The 15,651-nt window shown below is 36.8% G+C and overlaps 2 protein-coding genes across 2 annotated transcripts; one reads left to right on the top strand and one right to left on the bottom strand.

The window, feature by feature from the left end:
* The first annotated feature begins 7,976 nt into the window (after positions 1 to 7,976).
* Positions 7,977 to 10,758, top strand: LOC107492041 (uncharacterized). Its single transcript, XM_016113007.3, has 4 exons — positions 7,977 to 8,392; positions 8,907 to 9,101; positions 9,858 to 10,039; positions 10,219 to 10,758. Exons 1-4 carry the CDS (start codon positions 8,092 to 8,094, stop codon positions 10,528 to 10,530), a joined length of 990 nt encoding a protein of 329 aa, XP_015968493.1. The 5' UTR covers positions 7,977 to 8,091; the 3' UTR covers positions 10,531 to 10,758.
* Positions 10,759 to 11,945: 1,187 nt separating this feature from the next.
* LOC107492040 (GDP-mannose 3,5-epimerase 2) lies at positions 11,946 to 15,038 on the bottom strand. Its single transcript, XM_016113006.3, has 7 exons — positions 14,875 to 15,038; positions 14,090 to 14,500; positions 13,876 to 13,969; positions 13,651 to 13,780; positions 13,417 to 13,549; positions 12,773 to 12,980; positions 11,946 to 12,306 (listed from the first exon to the last, which is right to left on the bottom strand). Exons 2-7 carry the CDS (start codon positions 14,497 to 14,499, stop codon positions 12,151 to 12,153), a joined length of 1,131 nt encoding a protein of 376 aa, XP_015968492.1. The 5' UTR covers position 14,500; positions 14,875 to 15,038; the 3' UTR covers positions 11,946 to 12,150.
* Between the last annotated feature and the right edge of the window lie 613 nt (positions 15,039 to 15,651).

The raw sequence follows: 15,651 nt of genomic DNA, 5'->3' as shown, positions 1-15,651 counted from the left end.
TCAATTTTTTTAAAATTGCATTTCATATATTAGGGCTTCATTTTTTAATTGCATCCTTTTATTAAATTTCATCCCTTGTTTGCTTTTCAAACATACGAAGGTTACAGCTGTAACTTTCAAAACGTTTTCCAAGATTGGATTTTTATCTTTTTCAAGGTGCAACCTTTACACTTCTCAAGCCTATAATAACTCCCCACTACATGCACCCATTCACACTACTATATTCACTCCTTCATCTTCTTCAACATGTGCTTTATAAAATGGCTCGCAAGAAAAGAGCTGCTCGCAGAGGCTCCCACAGTGGCACCCACTGTTCTGATCACACACACTCATCTCCCTCTTATTCCCCCACTCATTCCTCACCATCTCCACCACCAAACCCTTCTCCTGACATGGCCCGCACTAAGACCACCGCTCGCCGACCTGGCGTTGCTCCTTGTCCTTCTCCACCTCCTCCTCCAACCAACTCTCAACCAAGTTCATCCAAACCCAGCTCTTCCAGAGGAAAGAGGCCTCTTCAAGAAGACGAAGAGACAACCCACACTCAGAGTCGCCATACTCGCGGTACAGTCATTGACCTCCCTCTTTGTTATGTGTCTGAACCTAAGCTGTCAAACCCCATTGCCTACAAATCTTTCTATGCTGATTTTCCCCATGAGTCTTTTGATCGTCGCCGTTTTCAATCTCTCATGAACTATTTGTTTTTCTGCAAAGATGTTTACGAGCGTAAACTCTGTCCCCCGAAACTTGTCAATCTTGACAAACTCCGTAGGAAAGGCCTGAACTTTACCCCATTGTTTGCTTATCAAGGTTGGACATCCATACTGTCCATCAAAGAGAAAGTTTACCCTGATTTGGTAAAACAGTTCTATAGCAACATGTCCTACAAAGAAGGGAGAATCGCCTCTTTTGTTAAAGGCAAAGTGATCATTCTTGACAAATATCACCTAGGCAAAGCCCTAGATTACCAGGACCGAGGCCCTGATGTCTACACCTCTGGTAAGTGGGACGATACGCTCAATGTTTCATATTTTGATGCCCTAAGCACTGTCTGCATCAATATCCCTCTCTTAGAAGGTAACACTCCTACTCATAAGTCTCTTGGTCCAGTCCGTGCCCAGCTGCACAGGATTGTTAACCATGTCATCTTGCCTCAGAGCAGTTCTTTTCAACGCGTCTCATTTTGTGACACACTGGTTTTGTATGCATTGCTTTCAAAATCTCCTATTTCTTTTACTTACTTGCTTATGAGACACATGCATGCGTGTATCAGTACCAAAAACGCTTTACCCTATGGCATGCTTCTTACAAAAATTTTTCAATATTACAATGTTGATTTTGGGGCTGAAATTGCTAAAGATTGTAACTCATATATCAAAGGGGGTGGTGCAGTAAAGAAAACAGCTCCTAGGCGTCGCCAAACTGATGACAGCACTGATGTTCCCTCTGTTGATGAGGATCCTCTGATTCCCCCTTCCACATCCATTACAGTCAAGACCATGACACGCATTCTGAAGAATGTGCTTGAAGAATTCCTCAATCTGACAGATCTTCTTCTCCATCATGGTGCTGAGCGCAAAAGAAATCAAGTTTTGGAGGAGAATGCTCTCAAAAAGACTAAGGGAAGGATTCGGATTCTGAGAGACTTTGTGGAGGACATCGAGGTTGGCCTTACAACTTCTAACAATGAGGGGGAGGATGACGGAACCTCTGATGAATCCAACTCTGATGCCTAGCTTCTTGTTATCTCATCTGTGACTATGACTTGCTTTTGTTTTGAACTTGTTTATTTTATTTTTGTGGGATGACTGTAACAGACTTAAACTACTCTGCTACTTGAACTATATGCACCAGCCACTAACAAATTTTGTGCAGATTTTTTCTTTCCTCCCTTGATGACAAAAGGGGGAGAAAAGAAAGGGAATGTTAGTTTTGGCTTAGGGGTTAATAGTGATAGTTAAAAACACTGATGCTTTATGGTGCTAGTTAAATTTTTTGTCCAGAAATGTGCATCATGTTATTACTTGGATTGCTGTGATATATTGCTTGGAATATTTTGTACTGGCTGCCTTTAAGCTTTGTTCAGGTATGTCATGATCAAGGGGGAGTAATAATGGTATTGAGGGGGAGCTACTCACTATCCGAATGTCATCAAAGGGAAGTGTTCTTAACTCTTTCAAATTAAGTCCTTAATTTTCCTATTTCATCATGTTTGTCATCAAGGGGGAGATTGTTGAGCCTAGTTTGATTTTGGGTTGATTAATGATGACAAACATTTAATTGGGTTGAAAAGCCCAATATTGTTTAATGTGTGTTTTAGTGTAACAGGCCCAAATGCCCAAGCTTATGTTGCCTCAGTCCAAGACCAGCAAAGCTTCAGCCATGAAAAGAACTAACACTCCTCATGGCACCATTCAGAAATCAAATGGCTATGTGTTGGCAAAAGAAGAAAAGAAAGAAAAGGACATCTGTCAACATCAAGGACAGCTGGGGCTCTAGCAAAGCAACAAGACACAAGCACTCTCACATCTCCAAGGACAAACAGTAAAGCAAAATTTCAGTAAAGGGAGAGCAAAACACAAACATGCACAAGCAGCAGAGGTAGTGGGTGAAGCTCCTCGTATGGCAGAGATCATGGAGCAGAAAAGAGGAACATGCCAAGGAAGAAAGAAACACCAAGGACAGCAGAGGTAGGGGTGGAGCTCCTCGGACAGCAGGGGAAGTGGAGTAGGATGAAGAAAGGACTGCATGCCATCAAGGACCACTCCAACGGGCAGCAAAGAAAAACAGAGAGGATGAAGCTACAATGAAGCCAAGAAGAAGATATATAGCAAGCTTCAATCCAACATTTGAAGCTAAGAAAGAGAGCACACAAATTCAGAGCACCATCTCTAACTTAGAGCTGGAATCTCTTTCTTCTACTCAAGCTTAATTCTGATTTTAAGTTATGGCTGTCTTGCGTTATTTTCTATTTTTAAAAAGGCAATTGTGTGAGGATCAAAATCCAAGAGAGAAAAGGCAAGAGTGATGCAAAATAGCCACAGATTTTTTATGTAATTTGGGTTTATGAACTAGGATTAGTTCCCCTTACCAAGTTGGGTTAGCACTTGGTGAGAATTGAATCTGTGTAGATTCCCCTTCCAAGTTGGGAGAGCACTTTGGGGTTGCTAAGCTTTGGTGAATAAAGCTTAGGGGTAGATACTAGTTGGATTAGGAGTTAATTCAATAGTATTGGTGAATGTAATCTGAGAATTATAGTGAAATTCCACCATGGTTTGTGGTCGAGACTGTATGTAGGATTTATGGCACTAAGAATCCGAACCAGGATACATGCTGGCCCCTTTCTCCTCTTCTCTCTTATTTTAATGTTCTGCGTATGAGACTATTTTAAATAATCTCCTGCAACTCGAGCAACAGCAAAAACAGATCAAGAAATTTTGAGTTTCCAACCAACTTGATTCAACCCCCCCTTCTCAAGTTCATCTAGAACCATAAAAAAGAAAGGAGGTTCAAGAAGGATTATGGCTAGGACAAAGGTCAAAGTTAAAATTTTAAAAAATAATTTTGGACAAAGTGAAAAAAGTGTATCATAAATGGTGTGTTTTCGTTTTATAACTTTAAAGAAATACAACGAATATATATATATAAATTAACCTAGCTAAACATAATTAACCTAAAACCTCTCTTCTAATTTTACCGTTTCATCGTTTCACAACTCAGAAACCATAAACGGCAGTGCCATACTACCAGGTTCAGCTCGTGGCTTCATCCTCCACCCCTGACAGACGTTGCTCTTCGGTCCACCACGTGTGGGCAACATCCGACTTCCGTAACTCGCTTCAGAACGCCGCAAAGTTTCTTTCCCATTAGCGTGGTCACTACCGCGTTACTTAGAGTTAACACTATCTATGCTGCAGCATCGCCGTGCCACCCAGTTGCGAGGAACAAAGAGGTTCTCTTTCTCATCAAGAGTGCACTGCTACTGCTGCATGTCGGTGATGGCGGCGTCCTTGAAGCCTCTTTGCCCTGCATTGTCGCGATAAGACGTCCCCTACCCCAACCTCGAAACATCGCTTGACAGAACTAATTGGTAAGTGTTTAGTAATTGGAGTTGATTGATATAGTGTCTGAGTACCATGGTTTACAAGTTGTTGGATGTTGCCATTGATTTGGTAATAAACATAGATTTGTTAGATGTTGATGTTGATTGCATTTGACAGTTTTGTTAAAGAATTTGGTTATGGTGTTTCATTTTGCTAGATGATTCTTTTCTACTATAGTTGGAAAATAATTGAATACTAATTGTATACATTATTCGATTTTGTCCAATAGTTGATTTTTAAAATAGGGTGCCCCTGATCTGTTGCTGAAGCTTAGCATCATACATAAATATAGATTTCCTTTCATACTTCATATGCACTTCCAACTTGTTGGTGAAGCTTAGCATCATCTGTAACGGATCGGCTAACTTCATATGCACTTCATCAGTAACGGACCGCCACTCGGCACTTGCACCGGTACAACCACGCGAGTGTTGCCGACCCCCAGCTATAGCCACCCATATCCTCAAGCCTAGCCACGTAGGGTAGCCACCTAATGTGAATATAGTTTCCGGACTTGTCGGCCAACAGCTGAGTGCCTAATAGCATCATGATATAGGCTCGAGCATAGCGTCTGACTGTCTCCTCGTCGGCTCCCTTAGGGCACTCTCCAAACGTCTCCTGGAACTAGCTGCAATTCACTGCAAACTTTTGGATTTGGTTCGCAGGAGGTAACACACCGAGCAACTCCTGGAACTACACCCAAGCTGGATCGCCACCCTGGATGTATGTCTGGAAATCCGTCAAGCAACCACTGACATAACGTCCGTCGATCGGCAACCCCAACTGGTACGCCACATCATGCAGTGTGATCATGCACTCTCCGAACGGCATGCGAAATGTGTGAGTTTCTAGACATCACCGCTCGACGAAAGTATTGACAAGGGGCTCATCCAATCTGAACCATCTCTCATTCAGTCTCGCAAGATGATATAATCCCGCCATCTGTAAGTACGGAACGTACCTCTCGTTGAGTCGCATGCCCTGCTGCCGTCGCATGCTCGAGATGCATCGCTGGGGTTGCACATATAATGGACCAGATTATTAAAATCAGTTACAAAACCACTAACAAAACCCACTAACATAAATCACTAACATAACCCACTTGTAAAACCACTAATAAAACCACTAACAAAACCACTAACATAAACCACTAACAAAACCATAAAAAATTGGTCACATACAAACTTTACCTACGTCACTTACCATCAAAGCCACTAACATGACGTATATAAACAAACGAATAAGTTACTTAATCCTATTTTTTAAAAAAATATTACGTACTAACCTCGTCGTTGATGACCTCGGCTATATGAGCAACTCTATCCAAATGATATAGTCTGTCTGGATTATCCCCCATGGGCTGAATATCCTGCTCGAGCCTTTGTTAGAGCGAATCTGGGTCATTTTCTCTGGGATTTGGGGGGATATGATAATGGAAAAGTGATTCGAATGAGATTGGTTCGAACTCCTTTTATAGTCGAAGCAAGTGTAATTTGAAACACCCCAATTCGAATTTCTACTAGAGCCAAAAAATGAGTAATTCGAATCAGCCAGATTCGAATTACTTAGGAACGCGTGCTTGGGTGTAATTCGAATCACCCTGATTCAAATTACTGTGTGTGTAATTCGAATTAGTGGGTGTGTGTATGTGTGTAGTTCGAATTAGTATAATTCGAATTACATGTAAATAGAATTCGAATTAAGTTGATTCGAACTATATAAAAATATCTCTTGGTTGATTCATGAACCAGATTTTGATTTGGCTGATTTGTGTAATTTTTTACTCCCCTTGACTTATTTTAGTGGTTTGCCCTAATAAATATGTTTTTTTTTTTTACTTTATAAATAAATGCATCATAATATTTTGACATAAAATTTACAAGACCTGGATTTCATCTATTTTAGATTTGATTTTAGTATAATTTAAAAGTAATGTGATTTTACCAAATTTAAAATTATTATTTAAGATCGAATCTAAATCAAAGACAAATCTAACTTTATTCGACTTATATGCACCCCTCCGTAAAGGTTTTCTCCCTTGGTTTTTGGATTTCAGCTAAGTTTGAAAATTGAATTAGGTTGTAACTTGTAAGTAAAGTAGTAAACGCAATGCTTATTGCTTATGTTAGTCCGGTATTAATTTCGTAGTATAGCATTAAGTTAATGGTAATACACGTGATACTTGAACTACGTTATTGAATAACTTAGAGAATGAAAAACCCTACATTTTAAGCAAGCCTGCAGCAAAAATCACTTTGAATTCCAAAAATATATTGTACTAAATACTAATTTGACTATAATTATAGCATATAAACAATAAAAACTTGAGAATCTACTCTTTGTCCTGTCTTGACTAATGCTCCATCAAAAAATTTTAACAATATTAAATCTAAAAAATAATTTATATTTGAGATAAATATTAAATCGATATTCGAAAGATTCTAACGCTGAGAAAGTGATACCTAATTTTTATTATTAACAAAATAGTCCTTGAATAATTTTAAAATTTGACAATCATGCCTCTAAACTTACTAAAGCACATCTCTGACAAAAAAAAAATGTTGAAATAGCCACCGTATTTAGATAATATGACAACTTTATTAAATATATATACCAAAGTGAAATTTTTAATTAATTATCTCAATCTAACCTGAAAACTCCCATTCCCTGAATCCTAATCATTCCTCCTTCGCCAACACACTTTCTCACTCACAAAGCCAAAACACAGCGCCTCAACTTTCTCACTCTTACAGAACAGCTGTCACCGATACTGTACAGTCACTGTCCCGTCGATGGGTCCTCTGTGTTTGCCAACTCACGTCGTTTCTGCACCTTTATTACTATCGCTTTGCCTGACCCACTCTCTATCGTCCTTGCACCTTTATTGTTGTTTATCACTTATTGGCCTCGTCGCGCCTCTCGCAGGTAGTTGTATTTCGTCTTTCCAGCAGTCACTGCTTATTGTTTTTGTCAATCGTCGCTCGTATCTACTCGTTACTCGCTGTTAGTTATTGCAACTGCCTTTTCTGCCTCTGCCTCTTAATGTTATTTGAGGTTTTCATTTTAGATGGTTCTTTTCTGATTTTGTTATTTATATGTTGGATATCAAATTTGAAACTTGAAGTTTCTATTGTGCAATTTGGTGTGTTGTAGCATCATGGATCATGATTTACTATGTTTTAGCATCTAGTTTTTTTTTATTGTTCTTCAGCGTTTGTTTTTGGTTTTTCTTTTTGAACTATTTTGTTTTGTCTTGTTATGGGAGACAAACTACTTCTTTTTATGGTGATTTTCTGACCAGTGGTGGTGGTGCCTAGAACAACAATAGTAGAACAACAATAGTAGAAGAAGGAGAGACTGTGAAAGGCGTGAGGCGAATCCTTTTGCAGAAATTAACTTGGAAGAGGGTAGCTTAGCAAAATTAATTAAGAGAAAAGAATTAGAATTTTTTTGTTTGTAATTTTTAAAATTAATTATAAAAAACAACTTAGTTATTAGTTAAAAAAACATGCAATATCATCAAAGTACGATAGCTATCTCAGCATTATTTTTGTTGGAAATGTGCTTCAACTAGTTAAAAGGTACACGTGTCAAATTTTAAAATCATTTAATGACAAAAATTAGATATCATTTTTATCTGCAACTGAATCTTTCAAATACCGATTTTATATTTACTCCTTTATATTTTAAATACTTTTTTTGCTGACCTTGTTGTTGTAGTATTAACCAATAAAAGAATTACAATTTTATTACTTGACCATCACAATTCACAAGCTTAAAAAAGCAAAACCTTCGAATATTTAATAATATAATAAATTAAATTAAATTAAATTAAAACTTGTTGAAAAGTAGTAAGAAATTGGAAGAGTAGTTTCTTTGCGTGAATGAATTTGAGAGAGAGAGAGAGGGAGTGAGTCGCAAAAGACGCATTCTAATACCGTTTTTCATTCATCCGTTTCCAAAGTCGTAAAGTCTTCGCAGTCCAAAAATGTCAGACGGAGCATTGCAGGTACTCGACGGAACGCATCTTAGGGACGTCGATCTCACCCTTCCGCCGCCGCCGGAGCTCCATTCCGCACTCTCCGGAGCTTACATACTCGACATTGCTCATTCCAGAGTCTCTGCTTCTCTCTTTGGTCTCTCATTGCCCCAACGTCTCACCGCCACCGCCCTCACGCGCCTCCCCGCCGCCTCCGACCACCACGCTTTCCGCTCAGCAGAGTTCGACCTGGAAAAGGCCTCGCAGATTCTGAGAGACTACGTAACCGCGATCGCCGATGAACTCAAAGGTTAGTTATGTCTTCTTTTTCGTTTTCTTTTTCTGCTGCTTCTGCCGATGATGATGATGCATTCGTTACAGGTAACGTCGTTCGTGTGTTCATCGTTATCAAACTCAATATTAGCAAATTAAACTAAAAGAATCAACTAATTGATTAAAATGTTTTCTTATTTCAAGTATTAAGGTATGGATTCTCGATCCACAACTTTGTTCAACTGAACTGAATAATAGGAATTGCAGAACAGATCCATGCCTTTGGTATCACGTGGAAGAAAATAAATAATAATACTAGAAAGCAGAAAGCCACTGAGCTTTCTATATGATCAAATTTGACGGAAACATGATCAGGAATTCAGGATAGTTGAAACTGGTGGACTTGGATTTAACCTTCTTAGGAATAGAAAAGCCACTGGAAATTTTGTTCTGTTTTTAAATTTCATATTTCAATGCAATATTTACAACTTGGTTGTAGTATTTAAGATTTAAGAACAATACATATTATTTATTTAAGCTTCCGTGTATAGATAATCCTCTTGTTGTATCGGTCTTGGATGGAAGCACTCTCAATTTGTTATTAGAGGACGAGGATGATTTTGCTATGTTAGCCGAAAATCTGTTCACGGATTTAGATGTTGAAGATAAGGGAAAGATCAGCAAGAGTCAAATTCAGAATGCGCTGTCCCAGATGGGCGTTGATATGGGCGTTCCTCCTTTCTCAGGTTCACTTTCTATTCATTGTTCTTGTTTCCAGGTTTATTATAGATTACCCAATCAGTATTTGACATGAGGGCCCGCAACTTTGTCAGTTAATCAAATTGTTATTGATGATGTGTTTTTATTTGTCTAATATCTCATCCCTTTTTTGTTTCTTTTTGGTTCAATGAATTATTGTCTAAGCTATGTTAGATTGATAGGAACAGGTAATATAATGCTATCATCTGTAAGACTGTAACAGACAATTGCATTCTTGTCTTAAGTTTTATATGGTATCAAAATGGTTTCCCAATGCATTTTAATAGAAATTTGCTGACTGCAGATTTTTACAAAATATTCTATCTTGAGAAAAAAAAAACAAAGATTTTAGCTTGCCCTGACTAGTGATTAGTCCCAAGGCTTATGTGACTCTGTTCGTTGTTCAATTCTGGAATGCACAGGAGTTTGCATCACATTACCACAATTAGAAGACTTCAATAATAATATTAAATAAATAAAACTGATCCCTTGGATTGTCATGGCCTGATGGGGGCATTTACAATTGAGAAATCTATATGCATTCTATCTTTCACCCCTCAAAATTATTGAGGGTATGCAAGATCGTAAGCTATATGTTATGCAACATAGCTGTGAGTCTGTGACTTTGTTTATTGACGATCATGACTCATCACTTTGTGAACTAATTTTTTTGCCCGTTGTGCACTCAGTTTGATTAACTGAGTACTCCGATAAAAACTAATATTTTTAGCGCAAATGAGCAGAATTTCCTCAGCTAAATGACTTGTTGAGAAAACATGGAGCAGATGGAGAGGAAGAATTGGGTCAGGCACAATTTGCACAGCTTCTCCAGTCTGTACTGCAAGATCTGGAAGAGGAACTTTCTAAAAAGAATGTTGTTTATATCCACAATATTCAAATCATAAATGGCTCTAAGCTAAGACAGGTATTTTGTTCCCCTCCTTTGTGGCTACATCATGTATTTTCATGTTGTAAAGTTTGACTTCTGGCCTTCTCTCTAGTTTACAGAAGAGTAATGCATCATCATCATGATTAAAATAAAAAATAAAAAAAGTAAAAAACACAAACTTGACTCATCAGTGTATGTTATGGACGATGCTGCAGGTATTGGGCAATGAAGAGGAGCTAAACAGCATCGTCGAGAAGGTATTGAAGGAAAAAGCAGAGGCAAAGGATGGGTTAGGAAACATAGAAATAATAAGGAGCTTCCTGGAGAAAAACGCTAAGGAGTTAGGTTTACCACGATCTGAAGCTAATGAGGCAGTTGTTCTTCTGTACGATGATGTTTTTACTAATGTTGCGAAAGCAAAAGGCAGTGCAGAGTTAGAGAAAGAGGAGCTGGTAAAACTTGTGAAGGATATACTAGAAAGATTGGCAGAGCAGCTCCAGTCAAATCCTATTTTCGAGGAAGCTTGAGGTAAGTAAAGAGCCACATGTATTGTAAGTTATACCTAGTGAGTGATGTATGTTTAAAATGCGGAACCATGATTTGGGATCTCACACAGGAGGATTATGTTGTGTAATGAATTTTACGGATGTGAAGCTTGCTTCAGTAGCATGCCCGTGGCATTATTAGTATCTCTATGACTATCATTATTGTTATTATTAAATATTAATATATTATAATTACTACATGAAACTGGACACAGTTGTGTAAATTGTAAACCATATATAGAGAGGGTTGGAATCATTTGCTAAGATCATATAGAAAGTTGGTGGTGAATACTGTTGGCAAAGTAGCAAACACAACCAGCGCATGAGTGCAGATATCCGAAAGCCTGGGAAAGTGATTCAGAATAAACCAGCAACCCATTTGGGGAACCATCGATTTGATTGGCATCATGGCAAAAGTAGCAGTGAACTTTACAAGAACCAACATCAACACACAACACACATTGGCCAAGTTCCACTCCGACAAGAGAAGAAAGACTAGAAAAATGTGCGGTCAGCGTTTTACGTACGAGTAGGATTAGTCATTACTTCATTTAGTTGGACCTCCACGTTGGTTGAAGAATGTGTAAGCAAAGGTTGGCTCACAGGAATCAAATATAAGCCGCGCCCGACAACGACATAAACAAAAAGGTGGTGTGCCCATCCTAATCCCATTACCAAGTCCGTAGCTTAGCCCAGAAGAAAAGAGAGACAACTTACAAAACCTACCGACAGAATCTAACCCCACTTGCTCTTTTTCCGTGGCTCTCATCATAGTCACACTTTTCTTATGGTCTCTACGGCTCTACAAACAAACAAATAACTTGAGACCAAATAATATCAACTTAATATATTAACGGATAACAAAACCTCGATTGATAAGAAACTCAGATCTCGTCCAAAAAACGAAACTGAAAGATTAACAATTAACAGGCTACATAATGATAACTGACTTGATTAAGACATAACTTGTGTGCAATATCTGCTTTATTAGATCTACTACACTCGGTTTATTGTCTAGACTTTTTTTTCTTTGTCGTTATAGGGTTAGAATTTAAACTTTTCAATATATATATATATAATAGAGATATTTTAGTTGTGTTTTATAATAGGGATATTATAGTAATTTTTTATAAAAAATATTAATTTACACCAATTCAAAATTTAATTTATTAATTTTTGTGCTAAACTGATTTGTCCACTCTAATTTTAATAAAAATAATATAATTTAACTGATTATATGTGTTAAATTTTAATTTTTAAAAAACATCTTTAGAAAAAGACGTTTTTAACATCTTTATTTAAGTGGCTCCCTATTGTAATACTCAAAATTTTTAATTTACTTGTTATTTTCGCCACGTCATGGACATCACTTGCATTGAAATTCATAGAGGCGAAAATTACAAATTTCGAAAATTTATTAAAATTCCACCATTTATTTAGACTTAAAGCACATGCTATTTTAAAATTTATAATGCCTTAATAGCACCTTATGCACCACAATTTTGCCTTAACAGACTACACTGAACAATAGGAACCTCCAACCTGAAGTACACATGACACATTTAGATGATTATCACAACATCTCACTGCATTATATTAACTTTATTCTTTGCCATCTGCTGCACGAAGTGAACCCAGTTGAACCGGGGCTTGAGTCTGAACCACTTTGGATGAGCCATAGCTTGATAAGTCAATACCTTGAGCCTTCTCCTTCTCAAGCTGCTCTTTAATCCAGAAGTATGTAATTCTTAGACCATCCTACAATAACAGAATTGATATATTGATCCGTAAACCATACAATCCTTATCCAAGAGATACAAAGAAAAAGACAATACTGAGACAGAAGCAGCATCATGGAAGATATCATAAGATCAACTATGCAGAGTCAAATTCGACGGATAAAATCAAATATTTGATGGATAAACTACAAAAGGAATATTCTGAGAATGTAAGATAGGATCGAAAGGAGGCGCGGCAGGAAGAATGTTTTGATTATTCCAGTACTCTTCTCTTGAAGATGATGATGGTTTGAAATTAGCAGGATTAATAATTAATAATCAGACAGAACTAACGGGAAGCTTTGTCACAACACATTAAACTGAAACCTGTGCAATGGGTATATGATTGTTAAGCAGACCTTAAACTGAACTCAGAGCTAAAAATAAATTTTATAAAATGGAATCAAGAGGTAAGGTAACTTTCACTACATCAATAGAATCAATACCTTCAATTTCATAGTTGGAGCCCAACCAAGTTTTTCTTTGATTAGTGTGTTGTCTGAGTTACGACCACGAACACCCTCTGGGCCAGGAATGTGGTGTATGGGAATCTTCTTGTTCTCAAAGCTAAGAACAATCTCAGCCATCTCATTCATGCTGACCATCTCATCACTTCCAATATTTACTGGATCCCGAAAATCTGATTTTGTCAATCTACAAACAAAACCAGGCCATGTTAAAAATAACTGACCAATAAACAGGAAACATGCTTTCATATATATAGCAACAAACTTATGAGGTTTTCCGGCAGAAAAATCCCTCTTGCTTTCATATATTCAATGGTGGATAAGGCTATTTAATAAGATAATTTTCCATTTTGAAAGCTCAACTTAATGTACGGAAATTTGCAAAGAAGCCTTCCTAAGAATTTTGGAACGCAAATATTATTAAACTAACTTTAACAACATCTTTGGAAATAGAAATCATTACTAACAGAGACTGATCTTAATCTTCTTTAAATTTCTGACAACCGTAAATGGAAATTACCAATGTCAAGTTCATCATTAACAGAACCACAAATCTAAGATTTCAATTTCAAAATGAGAAACACTAGAAAGAATTAATATAGCTGCATGAAAGAACAACAAACCTAAGAACACCTTCAACACACTCGTCAATAAAGGTAAATGATCGTGTTTGTAATCCATCTCCCCACATCTCAAATCTATCTGCAGAAGTAATTGCCTTTCGACAAAATGCAGCAGGAGCCTTCTCCCTTCCACCTGCACAATAAACAAAAACAAAGCAAAACAACTTGTCAAATTCAAAAGGTTATTTGCTGGTTAAGATAACGCAAAACTTTCAATTCAGTGAAAATGTATACCTTTCCATGTCCCAAAAGGACCATATATATTATGGAACCTCCCAATGCGACACTCAATTCCAAAATCCTTGTTATAGTGCTTGCATAACTCTTCTGTTGCAAGCTTCTCAAGCCCATATGCATCTTGTGGCTAGGAGGAGTTATAAAAACACATTTATATCGAGTCTAATTTGCAGCTGAATAACCAACATAACTGAATCAAACAATTAAAATTGATCAACAAACCTCAGCAGGCCAGGCATCAGACTCCTTCAAACTGACATTAGTTTCCAACTGTTTGAATTCAGGGTAGATACAAGCACTAGAGGCATAGAAAAACCTAAGACAAATGTTTGAGACACCGATAAAGCAATCATATAATCGAAACTATATATATGTCTGCTAAAAGATCAGTCCAAAAACTGTTTGTGACATGTAATTGAACAATGGACTTGCTAACCTCTTAACACCATTAATCCTGGCAGCCTCAATCATGTTAAAGCTAATCATTGTGTTGTTATACATAATGACAGAGTGGTTGGACTGGATGAAACCCATGCCACCCATATCAGCAGCAAGATTGAAAACATGGTCCACACCCTTGGTAACAGTGAGGCAGTTATCCATGACCCTGAGATCAACCAGATGGAATTCATGGCAGAACATGTCCTCAGTCATGTGCTCATTCTTCTTCCAGTCAGAGGCAATGATGTAATGCCCCTCGGTCTTGAGGCGCCGCGCGATGTGAGAGGCGATAAAACCACCGGCACCAGTGATGGAAATTCTCAGCTTCTCTGATGGCCAGTAAGGTTCTCTCTCAAGCTCCTGGTAGGTGTATGCACCATAGTCGGTTGTTCCAGAACTTCCCATTCTACAAACAGAATCATAATCACTCACATTCACAAAAAAGGCACATAATTGTTCCGGGAATTAAATGCAAAAACAATTGCGTATCATGAAATTAGAACACAACAACATAAGACACATGGTTGCACATGGAAGACAACGTCAATTATTACATAAGAACAATAAAAATAAGGGCAGCATATGCAAATGAATCCCTCGCTCTATTTCCCTATGGAAAAAAACATACTTTTTTACAATTACGGAAATAAACAAGAAAATTCTAATATATTCAAAGCTAAATGACAGGAAAGTATTGAAATTGAAGCAAAGCAGAAAGAAAATAAGAAGTAAATAGAGGATTTGATAGAGAAATTGCGTAGAAAAAGGGAAAATAGGTACCTGAAGGTGAGATTGGAAGGCTAAGAGAAGAGATAGTGAGTTGGGAAGGAGAAGAATGGTGCGATAGGTTTTATATATAAATATATACACTGTTTCTGAACTGTAAAGTCAGTGAGGACTGCGGACCACTCATTTCTCTCGTTTCACTTGTCACTAATATCACAACGATTTTCATATGCAACGAAATCATTCACTTTCCACCCTCACTATTCACTTGTAGATGAGTATAGAGTATAGAAAGAGTATGCTATTTGATTTTTAATTTATTGATTTCTAATATCTATTATTTTATTTATATGATCAATTCATTCAATTGTTTCTCATTCTTTAATTCTAAAATAGAATTCTTTTAAATAATTTAAATGAAATTTATGAATACAAAATGTGTTTTTTTTTTTATTGAAAAACATCCCTTGATTTTAATGATAATTGAGTAAAGTTTTTCTTATTTTAGAGACGATAATTTAATTTTTTTTATTCTATCTCTTATAAAATTTATTTTATTCAATAAATATTTATTGATGTGTATTTATGTAAAGTACGAAAAATATCTATTTAATTTATGTTTTTATTAATATTTTTTAAGTTTATTTTTACCAATTTATAAAAATTATTAAGAGTCTTAATTTATTTTTTTAATTATTTTTCTAATTTATAAATAAATAAAGTTTTATGCTTTTTATCTTTTTAATGTTTCAAAAAAATAACATATATATTTAAATTCTTACTCTTTAAGTATTAGGAAGATGAATTAGGCCTCTAATTTTTACTCGTATT

Source organism: Arachis duranensis, chromosome 6 (assembly GCF_000817695.3).
Source record: "Arachis duranensis cultivar V14167 chromosome 6, aradu.V14167.gnm2.J7QH, whole genome shotgun sequence".
Classification (NCBI taxonomy): Eukaryota; Viridiplantae; Streptophyta; class Magnoliopsida; order Fabales; family Fabaceae; genus Arachis; species Arachis duranensis.
Note: the sequence above shows the minus strand (reverse complement) of the source record. Positions and strands in the feature narration are given on the sequence as shown.

Excerpts from the sequence above, each read along its gene's own strand:
- LOC107492041 (XM_016113007.3), top strand. The coding sequence starts at position 8,092 with ATGTCAGACGGAGCATTGCAGGTACTCGACGGAACGCATCTTAGGGAC. Across the intron at positions 9,102-9,857 it reads GGGCGTTCCTCCTTTCTCAG|AATTTCCTCAGCTAAATGAC; the intron begins GTTCACTTTCTA and ends GCAAATGAGCAG. Across the intron at positions 10,040-10,218 it reads ATGGCTCTAAGCTAAGACAG|GTATTGGGCAATGAAGAGGA; the intron begins GTATTTTGTTCC and ends ACGATGCTGCAG.
- LOC107492040 (XM_016113006.3), bottom strand. The coding sequence starts at position 14,499 with ATGGGAAGTTCTGGAACAACCGACTATGGTGCATACACCTACCAGGAG. Across the intron at positions 13,550-13,650 it reads TCCTTTTGGGACATGGAAAG|GTGGAAGGGAGAAGGCTCCT; the intron begins GTATACATTTTC and ends TTTATTGTGCAG. Across the intron at positions 12,981-13,416 it reads TGTGTTGAAGGTGTTCTTAG|ATTGACAAAATCAGATTTTC; the intron begins GTTTGTTGTTCT and ends TTTTGTTTGTAG.